The sequence below is a fragment of the Hesperophylax consimilis genome, chromosome 20 (genome assembly GCF_061612785.1).
Source record: "Hesperophylax consimilis isolate HC1 chromosome 20, BYU_Hcon_1.0, whole genome shotgun sequence".
Classification (NCBI taxonomy): Eukaryota; Metazoa; Arthropoda; class Insecta; order Trichoptera; family Limnephilidae; genus Hesperophylax; species Hesperophylax consimilis.
In genome coordinates, this window is record NC_142855.1 from 6,453,510 (window position 1) to 6,477,114 (window position 23,605).

Below are 23,605 nucleotides of genomic sequence, written 5' to 3' on the forward strand. Positions count from 1 at the left end.
AAGAATAGACAAAAGGAAATTATCCTAAACGAGATATTTGCGGCAAAATCTTTTTTTTTAAAAACACTGGGTCAAACCAGACCCATCACCGGAGTCGAGGTGTTAAATAAACTTAGAGTTCCAACTTCCATCAAAAGTTGATGTCTCTAGTTATTTGTAGTTACAATAATCTTTAAAAAAAATACTACCAAAATTTATGTCAATAATGTGGATTTACTAATGAGATATTTATTATCTGTGAATCGAATTTGGAGTGTATAGTGATTTTATATCGGAAAAAAAAAATTTTATATGGAAAAACTATGTCTCTGTCAGCCTTTTTTCTAAAGGGCCTGGTACCTGTCTGGAAAATGCACTCTTCTACCGAACCTTGTAATAGTAATTTTGTCCGGGGTCTGTTCTGCGACAGGTTCTTCGATAGTCAACTTCTCTTCGGAAGGAACGAAGGCTGGTTTCAAGCGATCAATAGAGACGCGCTTTGGTTTTCCGTTGATGATTATGACGTATGTCTTTTCGTTACGTTCTTCGACTTTGTAAGGTCCATCGTAAGGGAGTTGAAGCGATTTTCGTACGGAATCAGTTCTCAGAAAAACGTGAGTAGAAGAAGGTAAATCCTTATGTATGAAAAACTTTCCTGAACCGTGATTACTGGCAGGAGTAGGTTTTATATTTTCAAATCTTCTTTGTAGTCGACCGACGTAAGTGTCTGGCTCTTCGCGAGGCGTAGGGGTGAAGAAATCACATGGTAACCTCAGCGTTCTACCATAGGTAAGTTCAGCAGGCGAGCATTTTAAATCATGACGAACTGTTGACCTCAATCCAAGTAATATAATAGGGAGAGTCTCCAACCAGTTCGGGTCGCCGTTAGCCATAAGTGCCGACTTGAGGGTTCTATGCCACCTTTCTATCATGCCATTAGCTTGAGGGTGGTAGGCGGTTGTCCGCGTATGCTTGATTCCGAATTTCTCCGTGAGTTTCTTGAAAAGACATGACTCAAACTGACGTCCCTGATCTGTCGTTATAGTTTCGGGGACACCATGCCTTGAAATCCAATGTGTTGTCAGTGCAGTGGCTACTGTGTCTGCTGACATATTCTTTAAGGGGACTGCTTCAGGCCAGCGAGTGAATCTATCAATCATGGTGAGCAGATATTGATAATCACTACAAGCGGGCAGGGGTCCAACCAAGTCGATGTGGACGTTCCGGAAACGGTCTTCGGGCAGAACATACGTGGCTCTTGGCGCGACTGTATGTCTGGAGATTTTGGCTTTTTGACAATTTATGCAATGTTTGACAAAGAACTTTATATCCTTCGCCATGTTGGGCCAAACAAATCTCAATTTAATATTGCTGACAGTCCCATTAATGCCTGGATGACAAACATTATGCACATTTTCTATGACCTCTTTTCTCATATTAGATGGTACGAAGGGTCTTACATGACCGGTAGAGATATCACACCACAGTGAAGAATTAGTTCCAGGAATCACCATTTGACGTAAGGAGAGGGAGGAGTCCTCAAGTGCCTTAGTAATTTCGTCGTCGTGACCCTGCTCTTGTCCCATTCTCTCATAGTCAATTGCAGAAGGGCTATTTATCTCTTCAATGCGAGAAAGAGTATCTGCAACTGTATTCTGGTGTCCGGAAATATGTTTGATGTTGGTGGTAAATTGAGATATATAATCTAGTTGTCTCTCTTGACGCGGAGAACTTGAGGCACGTTTCTTGTCGAAAGCGAAAGTAATGGGCTTGTGGTCCGTGTAAATAGTGAAATTTCGACCTTCTAAGTTGCTCCTAAAATACTTTACTGCCTCGTAAACACTGGTTTATTCACGGTCAAACGTACTGTATTTACGTTGTGCCGGGGTAAATTTTCTTGAAAAAAATCCTAGAGGTTGCCAAGCTGTACCTTTATTTTGTTGTAATGAAGCTCCCATAGCCAGGTCGGATGCGTCTACCATAACTGCTAATTCAGCGTTTGGGTCTGGGTGCGCTAACAATGCGGCAGAAGCGAGATGTCGCTTGCATTGGTTAAAATCCTCCGTTAATTCCGGGGTCCAAGTAAGGATACGTTTGTCATTCTTTTTATATCCAGAAATGCAATCGAAAAGTGTTGTTTGGGCGCTGATGGTGTTGGGTAAAAATCTCCTATAATAATTGAGCATTCCCAAAAAACGTCTCAATCCTTTGGCTGTTTTGGGGAGAGGAAAATCAATAATAGTTTTCACTTTCCCTTTAATTGGAGTCATCCCTTCCGGTGAAATGGTATGACCTAGAAAATTAATAGTAGGGAGTCCAAATTGACATTTTTTAATGTTAATTACTAATCCATTATCTGCTAATCTTTTAAATAGAATATCCAAATGCTTTTTATGCTCCTCTTCATTGCTGGAGGCTATAAGGATATCATCAAGATAAACAAAGCAAAAATCCAGATCTCTGGTTACGGCATGCATGAAACGCTGAAAGCTTTGGGCAGCGTTGCATAATCCAAATTGCATAGTCGTAAATTCAAAAAGGCCAAATGGTGTTATAATAGCAGTTTTGGGTATATCTTCTGGTTCCACAGGGATCTGGTGGTATGCCCTCTGCATATCTATTGTTGTGAAGATTTTTGCTTTTGCAAGTTTATGGGAGAAGTCCTGGAGCTGCGGAATGCTGTATTTGTCGGGAGTCGTTTTGGCGTTGAGACGACGATAATCACCGCACGGTCGCCATTCCCCATTAGGCTTCTTCACCATGTGTAAAGGGCTCGCCCAGTTACTCTTGGACGGCCTGCAAATGCCTTGCTCCATAAGGTAATTAAATTCTTTTTTGGCTGCTTCTAACAGTTTTGGTGCGAGTCTGCGAGCTCGTTCGGTTACAGGTGGACCCTTGGTCTCTATGCAGTGCGTCACTGTATGTTTCTTGCTATTTAGAGCTTGCATATTCGGTCGCGTCAGGCTTGGATATTTACTTAAAATCTCTCTGTATTTTTGTGATGAGGAAATACTGGAGATACCTGATGAGGGTCCATTGGATGTTGCGCCTCGAATCCGTAAGCCTGTAGACTGGTCTGTAAGTGTACCCTTTTTTAGGTTGACTGACAAGTTAAAATGATGGAGAAAATCAGCACCAAGTATGGCTCTATTCACGTCAGCCACTATGAAACGCCATTTCATTGTTCTCCGTAGGCCGAACTTAAGTTCAATCGTCCTTGTGCTGCAGGTTCGGATGGAATTCTCATTAGCTCCGTATAAAGTTGTGGGGCGCTTGTCGGAAGTTATATAATTTTTCGCTATTTTTGAAGTCTTCGGGATCACAGAAATATCTGCGCCTGTGTCTACTAAAAACTTCTGGCTTGTTACTTGGTCATAAAGGAAGAGACGACGAGTCTGAGTAGGAATTTCGCATGTCTCTAATTGTGGAATTCCTCCGTCGTTTCCCGACCTCTTCGAGCGGAAGGTGCACGGTTGTTGGCATCGGTAGGCATTTTCACCAAACTTGGCATGTAATCTGCAGTACCCATTCGGTGCTCTGTTGGGCGATCTACCGCGGGACCTGGAACGTGGTCTTCTAGCGGGATTCTGATGATTACTCTGTCGACGTGGGCTCTGGCTTCTGTGCTCGCTATAGGTAGATGGGCGGTCACGATTATGGACCTGCGACATCTTCAAGAGCTTTATCTCTCGGGTAAGAGCTGCGACCTGCTCTTTAATGTCTTGCATTGATGTATCATTACATTCGGATCTTGAAGTTCCGGGTTTGGTGTCGTGGTCAACTGCGCCACATTCGGTTGTCTGATACACATCAACTATCTTATCGGCAGCTAGTGCTAGTTGGTTTAGGTTATTGTCCGGAAGTGCTGAAAGTATAGCTTGTACTTGCTGCGGAAGACGTTGGAGCCATAATGTTTTTACGATAGCGCTCTCCGCTAGTGTTGGTCCAGCTAACTCGAGCATGTGTCGTAGAAGTCCTGTTGGTTTGCGGTCTTCTAATTGTAATCCCGTTAATAATCGTGTTAAACGCTTCTCTTCGGAGTCTTGAAGTCTGTCTATCAGCGATGTCTTGAGTAGGCAATATTTGTCCTTCACTGGCGGGTTTATCACTATGTCGCTAACGATTGTAATGTTTCAGCGTCCAAGGCGGCGACTATGATGTTGTATTTAGTAAAATCTTCCTTGATGCGGGAGTTAGTAAACTGGGCCTCTGCCTGAGCGAACCATAACGCAATATTAGTTCTCCAACAGGCTGGTAACCTCACAGAAACGTGATGGATGGAAGTTTCCGAAGAACAGCTCTCGTTGTTTGATTCCATGTTTGGTGTTGGATTTCCCTTGCGCGATATTTCTTCTGACTTCTTATTTACGTCGCTTGGTTCAATGGAGGGTGTCTCTCCGGTAGATGTCATTTATAAATGCAGACAATTCAGGCGAGACAAAAATATGGAATACCCGACAGTGAAATAAACTCCTTTGTGATAAAAGTTAAAATTGAATTTCTCAATTTTTAAAATTAATTATAAAAATCCACACTAATGCCTTTCAAAATTTTTCAACAATAATTCAGATAAAAATAAGTGGGAATTATATACCTCCACTATTTATTAGTTGATTTGATAATTGTTTAGAAATTATGAAAATCGTTAAAATTGTTACAAAATTTTAAAAATCGTTGAAATTTTTCTAAAATTTTATTGTTAAAATTTTGTTGTATAGATAAACTCGTTTTAGATGTTATTAAATAGTTTCAGATAATAAGAAAGAAACTTTAAAAATTGTTAAAATATTTCAGAACATGTGCGATTTGTAACATTATTGTATTGTTCTGACCTCAAGAAAAAAATATATAGCATCATTGTCGTTAAAAATATCTCGAACCAATTTTATCCGGCGACGATTCTCAGATGAATTCTGGATGCTGGTCTCCCTGATGTACCCTGATGACGGGTTCAGGATTCACGTTCCCTGGTGATGAACTCGGGATGCCTCGTTCCCTGGTGATGATCACCTACAGTCGTCGTTGCGCCAATCCGTTCTCACTGTAATAGAGGGTAACACGCACTTATTATTCAAGAAAGAACAATGTATTTTAATAAAACATTTAGCGAGATAATAATGTAAAACGCACTTATTATTCTGGAAAAATGATTATGTTACTAAAACATTAGTGGGATAATGATGTTTCAATAGATAATGTAAAACAGATGATGTAAAAACAGATAATGTAAAAACGATTAAAAAGGTCATCTTAAAAACACGTGTTTGACTTGCACAGGTAACAATGTTATCGAAATAACACTGTCATGTATTTATTAAAAATTACTGGAACATTTATCTCTACGGTGAATTTACTTTAAGTTATATTATAATACAATAGAATTTACTTACTTGCTGTCCAGGATTCTGACTCGGCACGTTACTCCCTCCCACCAGCAAACTAGTTCTAAGTCGGGGTCACCAGTTTTAGAGTTCTCGTGTTTTAAGAACTTGCTAGAATATCTACGCTTACCTTTCTCGGGGATATTCTAGTTTCTCTAAATGAACAATCGCGGAATCTAGCTTGAGAATTATAACACTGATTGATTGGTAGAGTGATATTTTATTAAAGTTGAGATAATACAAAGATTAAGTTCGCGACAATAATTTGCGTAATTTACAATTAATAGCTTGCTGGTGGGAGAAGCGCTCGAGGCAGAATGGCGACAAACTTCGTTCCTCGCGCGAGCTCGGTTACGCCGTGTGCGCATTCCGCTGCGCAGGCAAGTGTTGCCAGAGGCAAGGTGGCACTCAAAAAAACAATAATAATTGCGGTGCCTACAAATCAACCAAGTTGTATCATACGTATCCAGACATCCAGAATTTTTCAAGAAAATTCATATTCACGCAAAAATTACAAGAATACTCAAACCCCGAAACCGCTTGATACCGTGTCGCCGACACAATTTGAAATCTTTACATCATAATTACTCAATCAAATGATGTGCTGTTTGTGATTAATCAAGATAATTACATATCGATATAACAGCATAACAGCAGAACATGAAACACATCTGAAAATAACCATCCACCACCTCACTCAGAGCAACCAACCCACGAAATGACCACCGCTAAGGAAGCGACTCAGTATTTACGTTAACCCCCCTCCACTACTCACCGGATGGAATTCCATGATGGCCGCCGTCTTCAACCAATCGCAGCACAGTATATCCCATTGAGATTTTAATCAAACAATGATTACAAATTCAAATGTGACTAATTGTGATATCATCAAACTCAATTTACGGGAAAATGATGGAAAATATAACCACGCAATAAATATCAACATAAGAAAATAATTATATGCTAACATAATAACATGAAAAATAATACCTTAATATATTTTTTACTCTTTGGGAAATGTTCAAACCAAAGATATTTAACTTCAAACCCTTTAAAAAAATTTGTATAATTTATTATAAAATAAATAAACGAGACTGAGGGAGATGGTTTTGGTAGATTGAACTGACATAATTAAGGGTATCATATCAAGATATTACTTTTCTCTCAACAAACTAATTATGGAGAGGAAAAGTACCCAACCAATTCACTCCTCAGTAAAGAGGAAAATCTCCGAGAGGGCCCGATTTAAATTCGTTCTATGAATAGAGAATCGAATTCCACACAAAGTCAGTTCAACAACTACCTCTGACAGGGAATCCTCTCTCCTGAAAAACCATCTCCAAGTCTCCAAGAAATATTTTCAAGTGTTTTTAACAATTCAGTCAACAATTGCAAGTCTCGCGAGTGACAACCTGCGTGCCTTCCCGCGCACCGGACCTCCGATACTTACACCCGGCTCTGCAGGGTTCAACCATGGACTACAACGGGATCATCACAGCGCCCTGGCCAGCGCTACATCCAAGCGCCTAGACCCTGACATCGGCCAGCGACATTCTCGCCAGCCTACATCTCCCGTTCAACCGCCGACAGGTCCATCGTATCTTCGGCTAACTTGTTCAGCGCTGGAGCGCCCGGAAGACCCATGGTCTTCACCAGTTGACGTATGACGGGGATTTCGGAATTCATTATTCGATTGGCATTAAGAAACTAGACCTTCTCAAAAATAGAACACAATCGCTGAAAAAAGCGGCCATCTGGTGTAATGCTTATAAGTGAAAATAATTACAAATTTTATTTTCTTATTTCCCCTTCCTTCGTAATTTCTCATTTGTATCTTTAATTCTGAAAGTATTAACCAGACTGCAGGTAAAATCGGTTTAATTTTTCTAAACCCGTATTAATATGTTTTGTTTTTATTTATAATAATCCAATTTTATTGGGCTTTATCCACTATCTTTTTCAGACTTTACATTGGCCCTGAAGACGCATCCTGGAGAAAATCTAATTCATGTTCCCATTGTAACTTCTTCAGCCTCCGCAAGTCAGTGTTAGCACGGCACGTCTTGTACACTCATACTGGAGAAAAGCCTTGCAACTATTCATGTTCTCACAAGGAAACTTTAAATCGCCACATGCTTTCCCGTACTGGGAAAAAACCTTATTCATTTTCCTTCTCTAACTATTCTTCTTCTCTAAAGGGAAATTTAAAATATCACTGGCGTACCCACATCAGAGACAAACCATATGCATGTTCGTTATGCAGCTATTCATGTTCTGTAAAGGGAATATCAAAACGTCACATCTTTACCCATACTGGAGAAAAACCATATTCATGTTCCTTATGCAGTTATTCATGTTCTATAAAGGCAAATTTGAAAAATCACTTGCTTTCCCATACTAGAGAAAAACCTTTTCATGTTCCTTCTGCAGTTATTCATGTTTTCGAAATAAATATTTAAAATTTCACATGTTTACCCATACTGGAGGTATTACATATTTATGTTCTTTATGCAGCTATTCATTTAATATAAAGGCGAATTTGAAAAATCACCTGCTTACCCATACTGAAGAAAATTACATTCATGTTTCTTGTGCAGTTACTCATGTTCTCAAAAGAACAATTTAAAACGTCACATGCTTGCACATCTGAAGAAAAAACTTATTCATGTTCAAATCTTCTCTCCTTAAACACAGAAAAAACAAAATTTATCCCATTTTCAATCAATAAATTTAAATCAGAACCAGAGTTAAACATTTTAATACACCAACACAAATGTGGCAGAACTAACTGCAATCAAACTTGTCCTATCCTTAGTCCAACATCCAAAATCAAATATCTTGGTGTATATATATAGATCAACATTTTAAATAGAAAACACATATTTGTGAACTCGTCAAAAGGATTAGGAAATGTATTTATATATTTATGAGAATTGGAAATATTCTAAGACTAAAAAACCTAAAAAGAGTGTGCGTGTACTATGCGATTGTTCAATCTATATTACAATATGGTATTATTGGTTGGGGGGGAACTTAAAGTAATTCAAAGATTGGTAATCAAAGTAATTTTGAAAAAACCGTCAAAATTTTCTACCGAAATTCTTTTTTCAATTTTCAAAGTACCTACAGTAGACAAAATGTATCAAAAATATTCAACACTTCAAATTTACAAAGAAAAACAGTCAAATACTCATAACTTGCAATTCAACACATCAGCAAGATACCAGAAAACTATTAAAATCCCAAAATTTAACACTAAGCTGATTCAAAATAACCATCTTTATCTAGGCATAATTTATTTTAATAACCTTCCATTAAATTTAAAAAATATCGAAAATATTCAGGAATTTCACCTTAAATTAAAAAATTACCTTAAACTATTAAAAGTTCAAAATACGTTCACTACTTACATATAAAAGTAATATTGTTTAAATCTTTTGTTGTTTCTTGATAATTTATTTACCTTGATACTAACATATGTATATATAATTGAACTAGAATTCCCTCACCAAACACAAGAGCATTTATGGTTAGGAAAGGCTACTTTAATTTCTATTGTTTTATATCTTGTTCATATCCTGTATACTTTTCTATGTAAAAATTTTTTTTTTTTCAAATTTTAAATTTAAAAAAAAATCTGTCGCTATTCCTTTGCACTCAAGAGTAATTAAAACTTTAATATACTTAACCATACTGGAAAAAAACCGTACTAGCCATAAGATAAAACCCATAGCGATTTTGCTGCCAGCATAAATCTAAGAAAAGATATAATATTTGTCATAAATTTCTATGATCGTAAAATTAATAATAACCGTTGCATGCAAGAAATTAATCTACATTCATTGGGTATTCAGTAGCAATGGAATATATTTTCTCTTATGGTATCCCAACGAAGAAATAACAGCGCACTACTTACCCACGGAGTGGAGGTTCTTCTGACCGCCATTCTCTGCTGGGTAATGGTTCGGGCTAGCTGCTGGCTAGCTGCTCGCGTGTGTAATTCGCCTATGTATATTATGTATATTGATTTCTTTAAAGTATTTTATGTCTCTCGATGAATTTTAAAAGTTGTGCATTAATGAGTTTTTCGAAAACTTAGACAATCTATTCACTAAAGTAATGATATAACATACAAATATTACACATTTTGTACTTTATTTATATCATTACATATATTATACATATTAATAGATAGAATATAAAAACATAATATTTAATACCAAATAGTATACACAAGAAATAAAAACCCACTAAGGCACTGCCTGAGTGTGGGTAATATAAAACGATTACTATATTTCAAGTACCTAAAGTATAATATACATCAGTAGAAAAAGTTTTTTTTTTTGTTTATAGTTATTATAAAAAGTAAAGAGAAAAACATTATGTACAATAGTTTATAAAGTTTCAGCAAGTGAGTTGTAGAAAGGATCAATAAATTTATAGTAAAAGCGTTTCAATATCTGCGTCATTCAGCCATAATTTTACCTCTTTAATATATTCTATCTTTTTATTTATCATTTGAGTTTGTAGTGGTAGAAGGTTAAATGTACGAGGACCAATGAAACTGCTATGTCTCTGCATTAATTTAGTATTGGTTTGGGGGGTGTAAAATATATTATTTGTTCTTTTCCTCATTCTGTTTTCATTTATTTTGAAATTATTTTTGTTTTTAAATAAATATTTCATAGTTTGTAATATAAATAATTTACGAATGTTAATTAATTTAGATTCCTTGTATAGTAGTACTTGTGCAGTATTATTGTCGTCGATAGACAAGTAGGTGCTTGTAGTAAGTAGATTGCTTTGTTTACGATGCGATTTCGACTGCAGGTACATAATTCGGGAGTAGGTACTAAGTAGGTCGAGCGGTTTATCATTAATAAGTTAATCTAGATTTTTCTCGACGCCACAGATCTATCAAAAAATTTAAAAATAAAAATGCAAAAATCAGTCACTATAAATACATGTAGGATTACGAACGATTTTTTAAATATCTATGTTGAGGGATCAATAGTATTTATAGGCTGCTAAGGAGTTCTACCGAGCCGAACCGAATATGAAAATATCTGTAGTCGGTGTATTATTTTCCCATTTGATCTCTGGTGAGTTGTCGTCTTGTTCTTGTACTGTTTTGTATTTATTTTGCTTATATAATGCACTTGCATAATGTTGATTGACTAGATGATCATTTGTGGGAAAGTGTGTGGAAGGGCAAGGGAAGGGAAGGGGTTTTTCTTATGAGGAAGACTTAACCCGGACATCACATCAGAAATATTTAAAAAAAAGATATAAATAAAATATCTCAACATAGGAGCCGTGGTTTCAGCATAGATAGCCATCGTACTAATTGGAAATTCACATTTCTTAACATTACGTGGTAACAATTCCATAGTAGCGTTTAGAACTTCGAACTATGAATATATTCCTGTTTTAGGACACTTACAGTTATATTATAGCAAAGCTCAATTTATAAAAAAAACTGCTAAAAAATAAGACAGAAAATAAATACGTTGAAATTCAGTTAACATTAAGTGTAATACAGAAAGAAGTCATAACAATAAGAAAACAACAAAATAGCCTACATAACCATCGGGACGTCCTGTGCGAAGGATACTAATGGATGTGGTAATGCTAAATGGCAGAACGGCTGTGGTAATTGTAACATATCTGTTTACATCTCCGGCAAATAGCTCAGAATAATATTTAAATAAATTGCAGTTTTATACTTACCTCTTATATTCTGCCTTCTCACCAACTCGGGTCGCTAGGGTGGGGACAAGGGAGGTAAATTTAATTATAAACATTTATTAGTCATGTTTCTGGATTTTAATTAGGTTTTAATTCTAAATCTAAATTATACTTGGATGTCCTTTTATCTATAACTTAACTAAGTGTCATTTGGTTCGGGGTTGCTTCTCCCGCTTCTCCCTTCTGCTTTCCCCGCTGGGCGGGGAACGCGTACTTCACGACCACTTCTGTCTCGGTCTCTTCTCTCTCTCCCGCCTCGGTCTTGACTGTTCATCGTTCCTGAGCTCATGGGACCTGTCGCTCTATCCCGCCCTTCTCATTTCTTTCCTTACAACCCACGTCTGTCAACACTTCGTTTATAACAGCGGGACACACAGTTTATAATTCAAATTTATTTGTGACGAAATTTGATTCGTTACATAATGCTAAATGGCTGCGCTCGTGCCCAAGTGATCAGAATACTGAATAAGTATCATGAATGATTTAAGAATTTCACGGCCAAAAGTATTTTTGTTATTTGTTTTTGGGGTATTATGCCGTGTTGCGCTAACTCCTTCTTTTTAACACATCTGCCCTGATGATGGACACTGCAATGCTGTCCGAAAAGTTGGCTAAAGAAGGAGTTAGCGCAACACGGCATAATACCCCAAAAACAAATAACAAAAAAAAAGTATCATGAAGTTAATTTATTTAAGGGAACCATTCTTGAATAATGAGTAAAGCCATAACCGTCCTGTGATGGACTGAGGTCGCATCAGATAGAAGATAGCATGATACAAGCTTGGCAGAGACATCTATCGGAAAAATCTTGTACAAATTGCAGGGAACTGTGAGTTTTAGGTTTTTTTTTATATTAATTCCACACGAAGAAAATAATTTCCCTCAGAGCGTATGTCATTGTTGTAGCGGTTACGTCACCGCTCCTATGGTCATCATATCATAACCAAATTGCTCGAGTAAAGAAGCTGAGTCAACAAGAAAACTTGCGAAACTTCAATTGAAATATCGGGACCGCGATACAAAACTTCTGATAAGAGAATTTTTACATAAGGGGTGATGCAAACGTTCATACGATGAACCGAGTCAGCGATCCTATGGGTTCGACGTCCAGACACTACTCCAACCCGTGGCAGACAAGAACAAAGGAATCAGCAGATATATAAGCGGTGGAGGACCTAAGTACATCATCATTCCATTCAACAAGTTCGACGCGGCATCATACAACTCGAGAAGTATTCAAATATTCATATGTAAAACAATTGTTATTCTTTTGTAAGAGCCGCTATAATCGGCGTTATTAAATAAATAAATAAATAAAAGTCCGACTCGGCGTAACGGAGGAATTGGCCACTATGGCCGGTTCCCCCCGCGTCACGCTTCGATTTCGACACCCGAGATTGCGCGGACTACAACCATGGACTCGTTGGGATTTCACCTCAACGCCCTGGCCCAGGCTATCATTACTGGCCAACCTAACCTAACCTCACGCGCCTAGACCCTGCGACCAGCTCATCGCCGTCTGCGCCTCGGCTCCACGACCATCGTCGCCAGCCTGTACCTCCCGCTCATCTGCCGAACAGGTCTGTCGCACCTTCAGCTACCTCATTCACGCTGAAGTACGTAGAAGACTCCTCGCCTTCACCAGTGCTGAACAAGCCCTCGAGTCCGGTCTCCATCAACGCGGTGTCGACCCACTGACCCGCATCTTGACCATTCATCATCATCGATTCAGAGCCATCTCCCAACTGCGCAACTCAACTGATGTGTTATACTGACTCACAATAAACGCTGTGACAACAACAACATCATATTTTATTGTCTCACTACCAAGTCCCTATAGTGGTGACCCCGACGTGATCCTGCAGCCCGACGTGATCCACTACCAAGACCCCCATAAGGTACAGGATTTCCAACTCGGAAGGTAGATGATGGAAGCAGAAGGAGCCAGAGGGTGCGTTTGACCAATTGCTAAATGGGAACGGGAGAAGGCGTGGTTAACGGTGACAGTACAAATAAGATGCCAGAAAAGGGGTGGAGATGCGTAGTGATTTATATGACGTTGATGGTAAAATGTTACCGTGGAATTTTCGGGTGAACGTACTTCCTACAGCCATTAAAAATCAAAGTTAATTAACTTGAAATTGTGAGGGATTCACAGTATCTTGAACCTCAAGCGTTCAATTCACAAGAAAGAGTTGAAACAGAATTTTAATTAGAGAAAAGGGTTTACGATGACTTTAAGTACCGAGTGGGTATCATAACATGACTTAGAGAAGACTAAGGAGATCCTTCACTTGATGAAGTATAAAAAAAACTCAGCATAAGGAATATAGTCAAAGGCAATTATACGAAATAATAAAAATTAACGATGAGTCAACTTATTACATTTAAGGGATTTTTTATGGAGTAGTAATGGGGACAAAACAGGGGTGGTTGTAGATAGAAATTAAAATCGGATTATAATTATTAGACGTTAATTTTAGTAAACCATTTCAGAACAAAGGGTAGGTAGGAATTAAGAGTAACTTTACCCTAGAGAAATGGTTGTGTAGCCTGGACACGCTGGGGACGATGATTGTGTTCTGATTGCCAATCACCGTTTATTGTTTAGCAAGTGGAAGAGCCAGCAAAATTTGAAATCGATTTCATTTATATAGTTACCCCTTTTCCTTCCCATCCTCTCCCCACGTATGCCCTTTCCCGAGATAAGACTCAGTGGTTAATAACAAAACTAACACATATCAGCACAGGTAGAGAACATGGATAAAAATGACGGCGATAACGACCCCAAAGAGAGATGGCAAGAAATCATCGAAACCCGATACCCTATGCTTATCGATTCAATATTTTACCAGTTTATGTAACAACAAAACTATTTAATGTTGTCGAATAATAAAATTTAAAAAAAAAAATCGGAAAAATTAAGAAATCAAAACATACGGGGTAGAGATTACAAGATTAGGGTTAAAAGATGAAGTTAGACGCACGGTTTTATGGTAAAAGTTTTAACAATTTCATTAGTAAAGAGGTCACCCACTCTATTTAAACGAAACTGGATCACCACAACGTACGCATCAATGGATAGTTCTTCATCAATTGAAAATAATAAAAAAATACTACGCAACGCTAAAATAAGAGCATTATTGCAAAATAATTCTCAAGATACTGTATACTCTAAAAAGTGATCGAAGGATTAGTTAAGGTATGTAGGTATGCCACCCGAAGGTAGGTACCACTAGCTAGTGAGGGTATGTAGGTATGCCACCTGACGGTAGGTACAACTAGCTAGTTAGGGTATGTAGGTATGCCACTCGTCGGTAGGTACCACAAGCTAGTTAGGGTATGTAGGTATTCCACCCGACGATAGTACTACCAGCTTGTTAGGGTATGTGGGTATGCCACCGTGCCACTAGCTAGTTCGGGTATGTAGGTATGCCACCCGACGGTAGGTACCACTAGCTAGTTAGGGTATGTAGGAATGCCACCCGAAGGTAGGTACCACTAGCTTTTTAGGGTGTGTAGCTATGCCACCCGAAGGAGGGTACCACTAGCTAGTTAGGGTATGAAGGTATGCCACCCAACGGTAGGTACCAATAGCTAGTTAGGGTATGTAGGTATGCCACTCGAAGGTAGGTACCACTAGCTACATAGGGTGTGTAGCTATGCCACCCGAAGGAGGGTACCACTAGCTAGTTAGGGTATGAAGGTATGCCACCCAACGGTAGGTACAACTAGCTACTTAGGGTATGTAGGTATGCCACCCGAAGGTAGGTACCACTGGCTAATCAGGGTATGAAGGTATGCCACCCGACGTTAGGTACCACTAGCTAGTTAGGGTATGAAGGTAGGCCACCCGACGGTAGGTTCCTCTAGCTAGTTAGGGTAAGTAGGTATGCCACCCGAAGGTAGATACCACTAGCTAGTTAGGGTATGAAGGTATGCCACCCGACGGTAGGTTCCTCTAGCTAGTTAGGGTAAGTAGGTATGCCACCCGAAGGTAGATACCACTAGCTAGTTAGGGTATGAAGGTATGCCACCCGACGTTAGGTACCACTAGCTTTTTAGGGTGTGTAGCTATGCCACCCGAAGGAGGGTACCACTAGCTAGTTAGGGTATGAAGGTATGCCACTCAACGGTAGGTACCACTAGCTAGTTAGGGTATGTAGGTATGCCACTCGAAGTTAGGTACCACTAGCTACATAGGGTGTGAAGCTATGCCATCCGAAGGTAGGTACCACTAGCTAGTTAGGGTATGTCGGTATGCCACCCAACGGTAGGTACCACTAGCTAGTTAGGGTATGTAGGTATGCCACCCAACGGTAGGTACCACTAGCTAGTTGGGGTATGAAGGAATGCCACCCGAAGGTAGGTACCACTAGCTAGTTGGGGTATGAAGGTATGCCACCCGAAGGTAGGTACCACTACCTAGTTAGGGTATGTAGGTATGCCACCCGAAGGTAGGTACCACTACCTAGTTAGGGTATGTAGGTATGCCACCCAACGGTAGGTAACACTAGCTAGTTAGGGTATGTAGGTACGCCACCCAACGGTAGGTACCACTAGCTAGTTGGGGTATGAAGGAATGCCACCCGAAGGTAGGTACCACTAGCTAGTTGGGGTATGAAGGTATGCCACCCGAAGGTAGGTACCACTAGCTAGTTGGGGTATGAAGGAATGCCACCCGAAGGTAGGTACCACTAGCTAGTTGGGGTATGAAGGTATGCCACCCGAAGGTAGGTACCACTAGCTAGTTAGGGTATGTAGGTATGCCACCTGACGGTAGGTACCACTAGCTAGTTAGGGTATGTAGGTATGCCACCCAACGGTAGGTAACACTAGCTAGTTAGGGTATGTAGGTATGCCACCCAACGGTAGGTACCACTAGCTAGTTGGGGTATGAAGGTATGCCACCCGAAGGTAGGTACCACTAGCTAGTTGGGGTATGAAGGTATGCCACCCGAAGGTAGGTACCACTAGCTAGTTAGGGTATGTAGGTATGCCACCTGACGGTAGGTACCACTAGCTAGTTAGGGTATGTAGGTATGCCACCTGACGGTAGGTACCACTAGCTAGTTAGGGTATGTAGGTATGCCACCTGACGGTAGGTACCACTAGCTAGTTAGGGTATGTAGGTATGCCACCTGACGGTAGGTACCACTAGCTAGTTAGGGTATGTAGGTATGCCACCTGACGGTAGGTACCACTAGCTAGTTAAGGTATGTAGGTATGCCACCCAACGGTAGGTAACACTAGCTAGTTAGGGTATGTAGGTATGCCACCCAACGGTAGGTACCACTAGCTAGTTGGGGTATGAAGGTATGCCACCCGAAGGTAGGTACCACTAGCTAGTTAGGGTATGTAGATATGCCACCTGACGGTAGGTACCACTAGCTAGTTAGGGTATGTAGGTATGCCACCCAACGGTAGGTAACACTAGCTAGTTAGGGTATGTAGGTATGCCACCCAACGGTAGGTACCACTAGCTAGTTGGGGTATGAAGGTATGCCACCCGAAGGTAGGTAACACTAGCTAGTTAGGGTATGTAGGTATGCCACCCAACGGTAGGTACCACTAGCTAGTTGGGGTATGAAGGAATGCCACCCGAAGGTAGGTACCACTAGCTAGTTGGGGTATGAAGGTATGCCACCCGAAGGTAGGTACCACTAGCTAGTTAGGGTATGTAGGTATGCCACCCAACGGTAGGTAACACTAGCTAGTTAGGGTATGTAGGTATGCCACCCAACGGTAGGTACCACCAGCGTGTTAGGGTTTGTGGGTATTCCACCTGACGGTAGGTACCACTAGCTTAAGAAAAAATCAACGGACACAGGCCGGAGACCACGGATTATTCAGAAATGTTACTTCGAGAAGAGAATATCACAAATTGTACCAGTGACCAGGAGATCTCGATTAACGTGATTTATATTTACTTTGCTCGACAACCGAGGTTACAACTTAAGTCACAAACATAGGAGGAATATTGCACTTAACAACACATAGACATAAAATTATACAATTGGGCAAGTTTTTTTTAATATTTGTTTTAAATTCTGCATTATTTGAATGTGGTGAGTTTTTAATGTTTATTTATTTCTGTAAACTGATTGACCTTGGGATAGAAAGTATAGTTTTCATAGGGACATAAGTATAAGGAAAGAGATTCATTGAGGCGTGTGAAGATAAACCTAGGAGAGAATTGTAGCAATCATAGAGAATGGGAGGAGAATTTGTTTTTATTTATTTATTTATTAACTCCGATTATAGCGGCTTTTACAAACGAATAACAATTGTTTTACATATGAATATAGAATATACATAAATAATAAAAAAATATATAAACATAAATACTTAGAGAACAATAGAAATAGTAGTATCAACATAACAAAGTACAATGAGTAGGTTATTATAAATACAATTCAACATATTATAAATCCCGGACATTATGTAAAGAGAGTTAAGAAATTAATACTTTAAAACTGTATTTGATTATAGTCAATCTGAGAAGCGCTAATAGACAGTTTTAATTAAGTAGTGTTTGTATAAGGTTAAACTAGCAATGTTTATAGGTTCATCCAAAACATATTTATTTCTAAGTAGGTACGTGCAGGCGATTCATTGTGGAGTTGAGTTCAGCGTTAGATCCTGTATTGTTGCAATGATAGGGTAATTTGAAACGAACTGATCGACTAGGTACATGAAAACATATTAACGAAAGAAGTTCAGGGGAGTTCAACAGGTTGGTAACAATTTATAAATAAGAATGATTTTTCCAGAAGGGATTTGAATTGACTTCATGCTTTAAGCATTGAAGTTTATGAATCAAGGGATGGGGTGTTATTGAGCGTAGTTTGGAAACATATTTTTCTGATAGGCATCGACTTCTTACATGTAAAGAAGCATTCTATTTGCATTGCGTTGATTTGAAGACAAGGCGAAGAGAGTCTATGGTATGTAATAAACTTCTTCCGTTTTTTGTCAGCCTAGCCAAGCACGTTGTTTTATTGCGAACCTTATTATTGTCTTATTATTTACAGTAGCTATGGGCAGGATTGAAATATTTACACGATTGAAATATTTTGTTCGAAACATAAAAAGAATTGAGTGATTACTCGATTGAACTGAATTGAATTTCAGCGGGAGCAGAAGCTGCGGAAACAGGCAGATTTTTTACGGTTTGGGGAGGGGGAGGGGGAAAATAGACAAAGTATGTTACATTAGTAATTTGCTAAATATATTTGTAAAAATAACGTCAACTATGTATGGCCAAGATCACCATACAAACTACTCCAGTACCTACTACCTACAGTAACGCAAATGTAGTAAACTGAGCATCTAATTTAACACACATATCTATGGCCTATCTGTCAAATGAACGAGACGCTTTACAGCTTGATGTGTTGTAAATATCAAATGTGCATTTCCACGTGACTACCTAAAGCTACCTGTGAGTACCCTTTAACGTTAAATATTACTGGAATATTCCGAGAGTTAATAAATATGCCATCGATCGTTTTCCATATTTTGTGTTCAAATTAATTGAGGTTATGTGCGTCTTCACGCATTGTGCTTATATACCATTGAGTTTCGTTAAGCGGTTGTATCAGTCTGGTTGAGTTTAACCTAAAGTTGAACCATGTGGAGATGCGTTGTATGTGATATGTGGCGTGGCTATCAAGTCGAACGGTTAGAACATCCAACCACACAACCGTTCAACCAAGTTGGATCATCTGTATCGTGTTTGAATCAACTTTTCTCAGTCGGCCTAGGGAGCCGCTGTGGGTAATTGTTTGTAAGAGTACATTGAATGATTAGAAATAAATAAAATGTCAGGCATGACTAATGGACGTGAAATTTGGATGGATTTTTTGACATTATATGTATAATGATTTAACTAGCTTTGGGTATACTTCAAGCAAGATGTACACTGATACAGATGCCAGGAACGAAGTTCTTGTTTTCTTTTTGGATCAGTTCAAATGTATTTAAAAGGATGTAGCGAATGAAACCGTAAAAATATATTTTTTTATTATTGAAGTAGCTTCACAGGAATTGCTAATGGAACGAATAAAATAGAATTAATTCGTTCCATGAGCCATTTTTGTGTCGAAGTTCGTTCTTTCTTTTCATGCTTATAGTTAACAATGGGTCAAGAGCGTTCGCCAAATTTTGCTTTTTGAAGTGGGAGTCATATTGCATGTGTACTCCAGAGTAGCAACTGACGAAATGGCGACCCATAATCTAACCTATAACCTAACGTAACCTAACCTAATCGAGCCTAACCTAAAATCCTTTTTTAGGTTTGGGTTTCTCAATATAAGCACATACTTCGTTATGCATATTGTAATTTAAAATAAAAAATAACTTTGTTAACACCACTTTCATCTTTATACTAAATGCCAAGGATTTATATTTCTGTATTTAACTAATTAAATCATTGAATAAAAATTATTTAAATCATTTAATAACTAATTACATATCATTGTATTATTAATCTAAAATCTAACATTAAAACGTGCGTTATCATTATACTAAGCTTATGTGGGTTACATGGAATTGTGCTGAGTTCCAGTGGCAGAGGTTGTAGGAGTAGGTAGGGGATTGGGAAGGTAGTGGTCTTTGTCAATAGGGAACTACATAAGTATTGGGTTTCTATTTAGGTGGATTTGATAGTTGATGACTTGGCCATTGGTATTAATAATTCACAAATAAGTTTTTAAATGTAGGATTCTTCGAAAACGCGATCAGTGGGTTCAAGCTCCCTTATTATAAGGGACTTGCTATACTAATTAATTAATGTTTATTAAATAACCATTTACCATCACATAATAGCAGTGCCATGGACCTTCCCAACCCAGAGAATTTTTCCATCAAGACGGAACCAGGATACCAGGAAGTTGGCGCAGGTGAAATGCCGTATATGGATATAGACATCCACCTTCCGGATGTAAAGAAGGAATGTTTGCAGTATGCTGAGAGTGTTCAGCCAACTAGTAAGTTGCATTACGTATTTTATCACAAAGGAGTTTCAGACGACGCAGTCAGGACAGCTGCTTGTTTTCTCCTTCACCTCTTGTCGTCCAGCGGTACTTCATTTTACCTTTGTAATATTGCTTTGCAGGAAACTGTCGAACTAAGAAAACCTGAACCTATGATGCCCGCAAACAATTCCTAGTTCCTCTAGCTGTTGACTCGCCATATTTTACCACTAAAATAAAGTATCTCTTATCTAAACGTTCTCCATTCCAAGAATAATTTGAGATTATGAGATAGGTATGTGAAGTGTATTTATGTGTTACAATATATTTGTATCATGACTTATAACGGTGATATCGGATTTTTTTGTCCCTCCGCTGCTCATCTCACTAGGAAATCCCTGTGTCGAGATGAGCACATTACCATTGCAATTTTATTTAATCAAATAAGTAAAGTACATAATACATACATTTATGGATTAAATGGAATATGGACATTCGAAGGGATGATGACCGAATGTAAGAATCTACGATAAGGGTAATCCAAAATCACTACTCACAGCTACTCTGGAATTTTTGACGATTTTCTTGGATAGATTTAACGAACCTATACTTTTTTTATATTTTCATTGTGCATATTATAAAGCAACGGAGCTCTATAAGAAATATTCCTTTGTCCAAAGAATGTTCTGTTATTCATTAAAGAAGAACCCAATCTAGTAATGCGCACTTGTTGTGATCTTTTGGGAGAATAAATGTTGCTGAAAAATTTGCAGAGAGCCTTTATTATTTACAACTGCCTTACCGACATAAGTTTTCTTTCATTGTACAATAACTGTGACGAATATATTTTTTTAATTAATTTTTGTGCTACATTTGAAAGCTCTAGGGTAGTCTTGTGTGAAAAACCCCAACAGACAACATTATATGAAAGCATTGTTTGAATAAGCGCGTGGTATACAGTTTTTAATGTAACTATGTCCAATATATTTCTCAGAGTCTTGAAGATGTAGGCTAGCTTTCTTATTTTGTTTGTTAATACAGTAACATTATTGTTCCATTTTAGATTTTAATCAATTATTTAGCCAAGATATGTGATTGTATTATTAAATAATTATTCGATTTACATTAAAAAAACTAGTCATTCTCAAGAATACAACACAATCGCTAAAGATGTTCTTACAGCGGCAATCTCGGCTCATCTATTTATAAGTGAAAATAATTACAAATTTTCTTTTCTTATTTCCCATTCCATCGTGATTTTTCAATAGTATCTTTAATGCATTCGTTTATGGTATCGTTGTTTTAGATGCATTGTATGCACTTCACAAAGTGTCCTTAATGTTAAAGAAATAAGTTTATGGCAGCAATGTGCGGAGTCACCAGTGTGGCGGTGATGTGTGTATTTATGTAATTTACGGTGGCTGCCTGTACCGTAAATCAGTGTTCAAGGAGTTTGGATGATTGAAAAAATAAAGGTCTGCGGTCTTGGTTGAATTTATTCGGAGAATGAATTTACAATTTAGACGAACGCGGAGACGGTGGTAGTGGAGAGTGGTGGTCTGGTCGAAAGTTGGAACTAGAATGAATGGCGACTTCTCTTCCCGCTCTCGCCTAGCTCGTCCGGGGCGTCAGGCGGCGGAGTAATTTGAAAAGTGTTACCACATGTGGGGTTGGATAAAATAGTCCCACATACCTCCCCACCAGCGTCTCCACGCGATACAAGGAAATATAGTATATATTTACAACAATGGGTGAACACTGATTTACGGTACAGGCAGCCACCGTAGATTACATAAATACACACATCACCGCCACATTGGTGACTCCACACATTGCTGCCTTATTGGTTGGATGCTAGTTGTGAGAGATTGTCATCGGGTAGTGCGGTAAATATGGCCTGAATGTGTTGCGGGAGTCTTTGCAGCCAAAATACGCCTACGATTGGGCTCTCCGATAGCCCGGGACCAGTGAGTTCATGGATGAGTCGAAGCAGTCCAGAAAGTTTCCTGTCCTCGAGCTGAAGTCCGGTAGGAAGACGAGTGAGTCGCTTTTCTTTAGAATCTTGTAATCTCTCGATGAGTGCTGATTTGAGATGAGTGTACTTGTCTGCTGCAGGAGGATTAATAACGACGTCGCTTACGGTCGTGAGGGTCTCCATATCCAAAGCAGCAAAAATAATGTTGTACTTGGTGAGATCATCCTTTACTCTCGAGTTAGAAAATTGGCTTTCAGCTTGTGCGAACCAAAGTGCAATGTTGTCGCGCCAGCACGCGGGTAGTTTAACCGAGACAGAGTTTATTGTTGTGTCCATTGTGGAATTATTACCGTGGATTTCGTTCGATGTCTGGTTATCCTCAAATGACATATTGTTTTAATAATACGGCAAGCAATAGGCAGTATAAGATAGGCAGATTTATGTGTAAAAATAGCAAGGAAACAAAAGCAATGACGACAGTAAATTTAGGTTTTGAAAAAAAAAAATTAAAATTCAAAAAAGTTAGATTGATGGTATCCGAAAATTTCAAAATCCCTTAATCTAGAGTGCATACAATGTAAATAATGTAAATGTACTGTGACGAGTTCAACTTGTCTGGTCTTTTAATTTAATAAACATGTAACAATATTGTACACTTGCAAAATTTTTTTTTTAATTATTTTAGAATGTTCTTATTCGGAAATTTAGCTGTAAAATCACTGTATGTAGGATTAATTATGGTTCGTTACTTGGTGTTGATTACTGGGCATTGGTTTGTGGTGGATGTTACGAGGTCCGTAACTGGAGTTCTGCCTGCGTAGTAAATCCGGTAGATTCTTGATCTGCGATGAAATTGATGTTGGTCTGCAGAAATTGTTGCGTTCTGCGGTGAATTTGATGCCTTGTCTGCAGCTGCTGGTGCGGTGTTTCACTGAAATTGAGATTTTTTGGCACTATACTATTCGAATATACGAGTTTTTTGGTTCAGATTAGTGGGTATATTTGATATACTTAAGTATCAGAATTGGTGGGACAATAATGTTTTTTTTTTTAAATGTGCTTTATGATTCGACAATAAAATTCTATTAAATATACTGGACTTAAAAATGTAGAAAATGAGATTGGAAGTTACTTACTCAATTGTCCAGGCTTCCAGCTTCAACGTTCGACCTACCGTGTCCACTAAATATTATTATCACCCAAAGAAATTTCAGGGGTCACCAATATGGCAGCAATGTGTGGAGTCACCAGTGTGGCGGTGATGTGTGTATTTATGTAATTTACGGTGGCTGCCTGTACCGTAAATCAGTGTTCAAGGAGTTTGGATGATTGAAAAAATAAAGGTCTGCGGTCTTGGTTGAATTTATTCGGAGAATGAATTTACAATTTAGACGAACGCGGAGACGGTGGTAGTGGAGAGTGGTGGTCTGGTCGAAAGTTGGAACTAGAATGAATGGCGACTTCTCTTCCCGCTCTCGCCTAGCTCGTCCGGGGCGTCAGGCGGCGGAGTAATTTGAAAAGTGTTACCACATGTGGGGTTGGATAAA

General features: G+C 38.7%; 1 protein-coding gene across 1 annotated transcript; it reads right to left on the reverse strand.

Annotated features, from left to right (window-relative positions):
* Positions 1-21,923: 21,923 nt before the first annotated feature.
* On the reverse strand, positions 21,924-22,394 carry LOC149413986 (uncharacterized). Its single transcript, XM_089643958.1, has one exon. It carries the CDS (start codon positions 22,392-22,394, stop codon positions 21,924-21,926), a length of 471 nt encoding a protein of 156 aa, XP_089500084.1.
* Between the last annotated feature and the right edge of the window lie 1,211 nt (positions 22,395-23,605).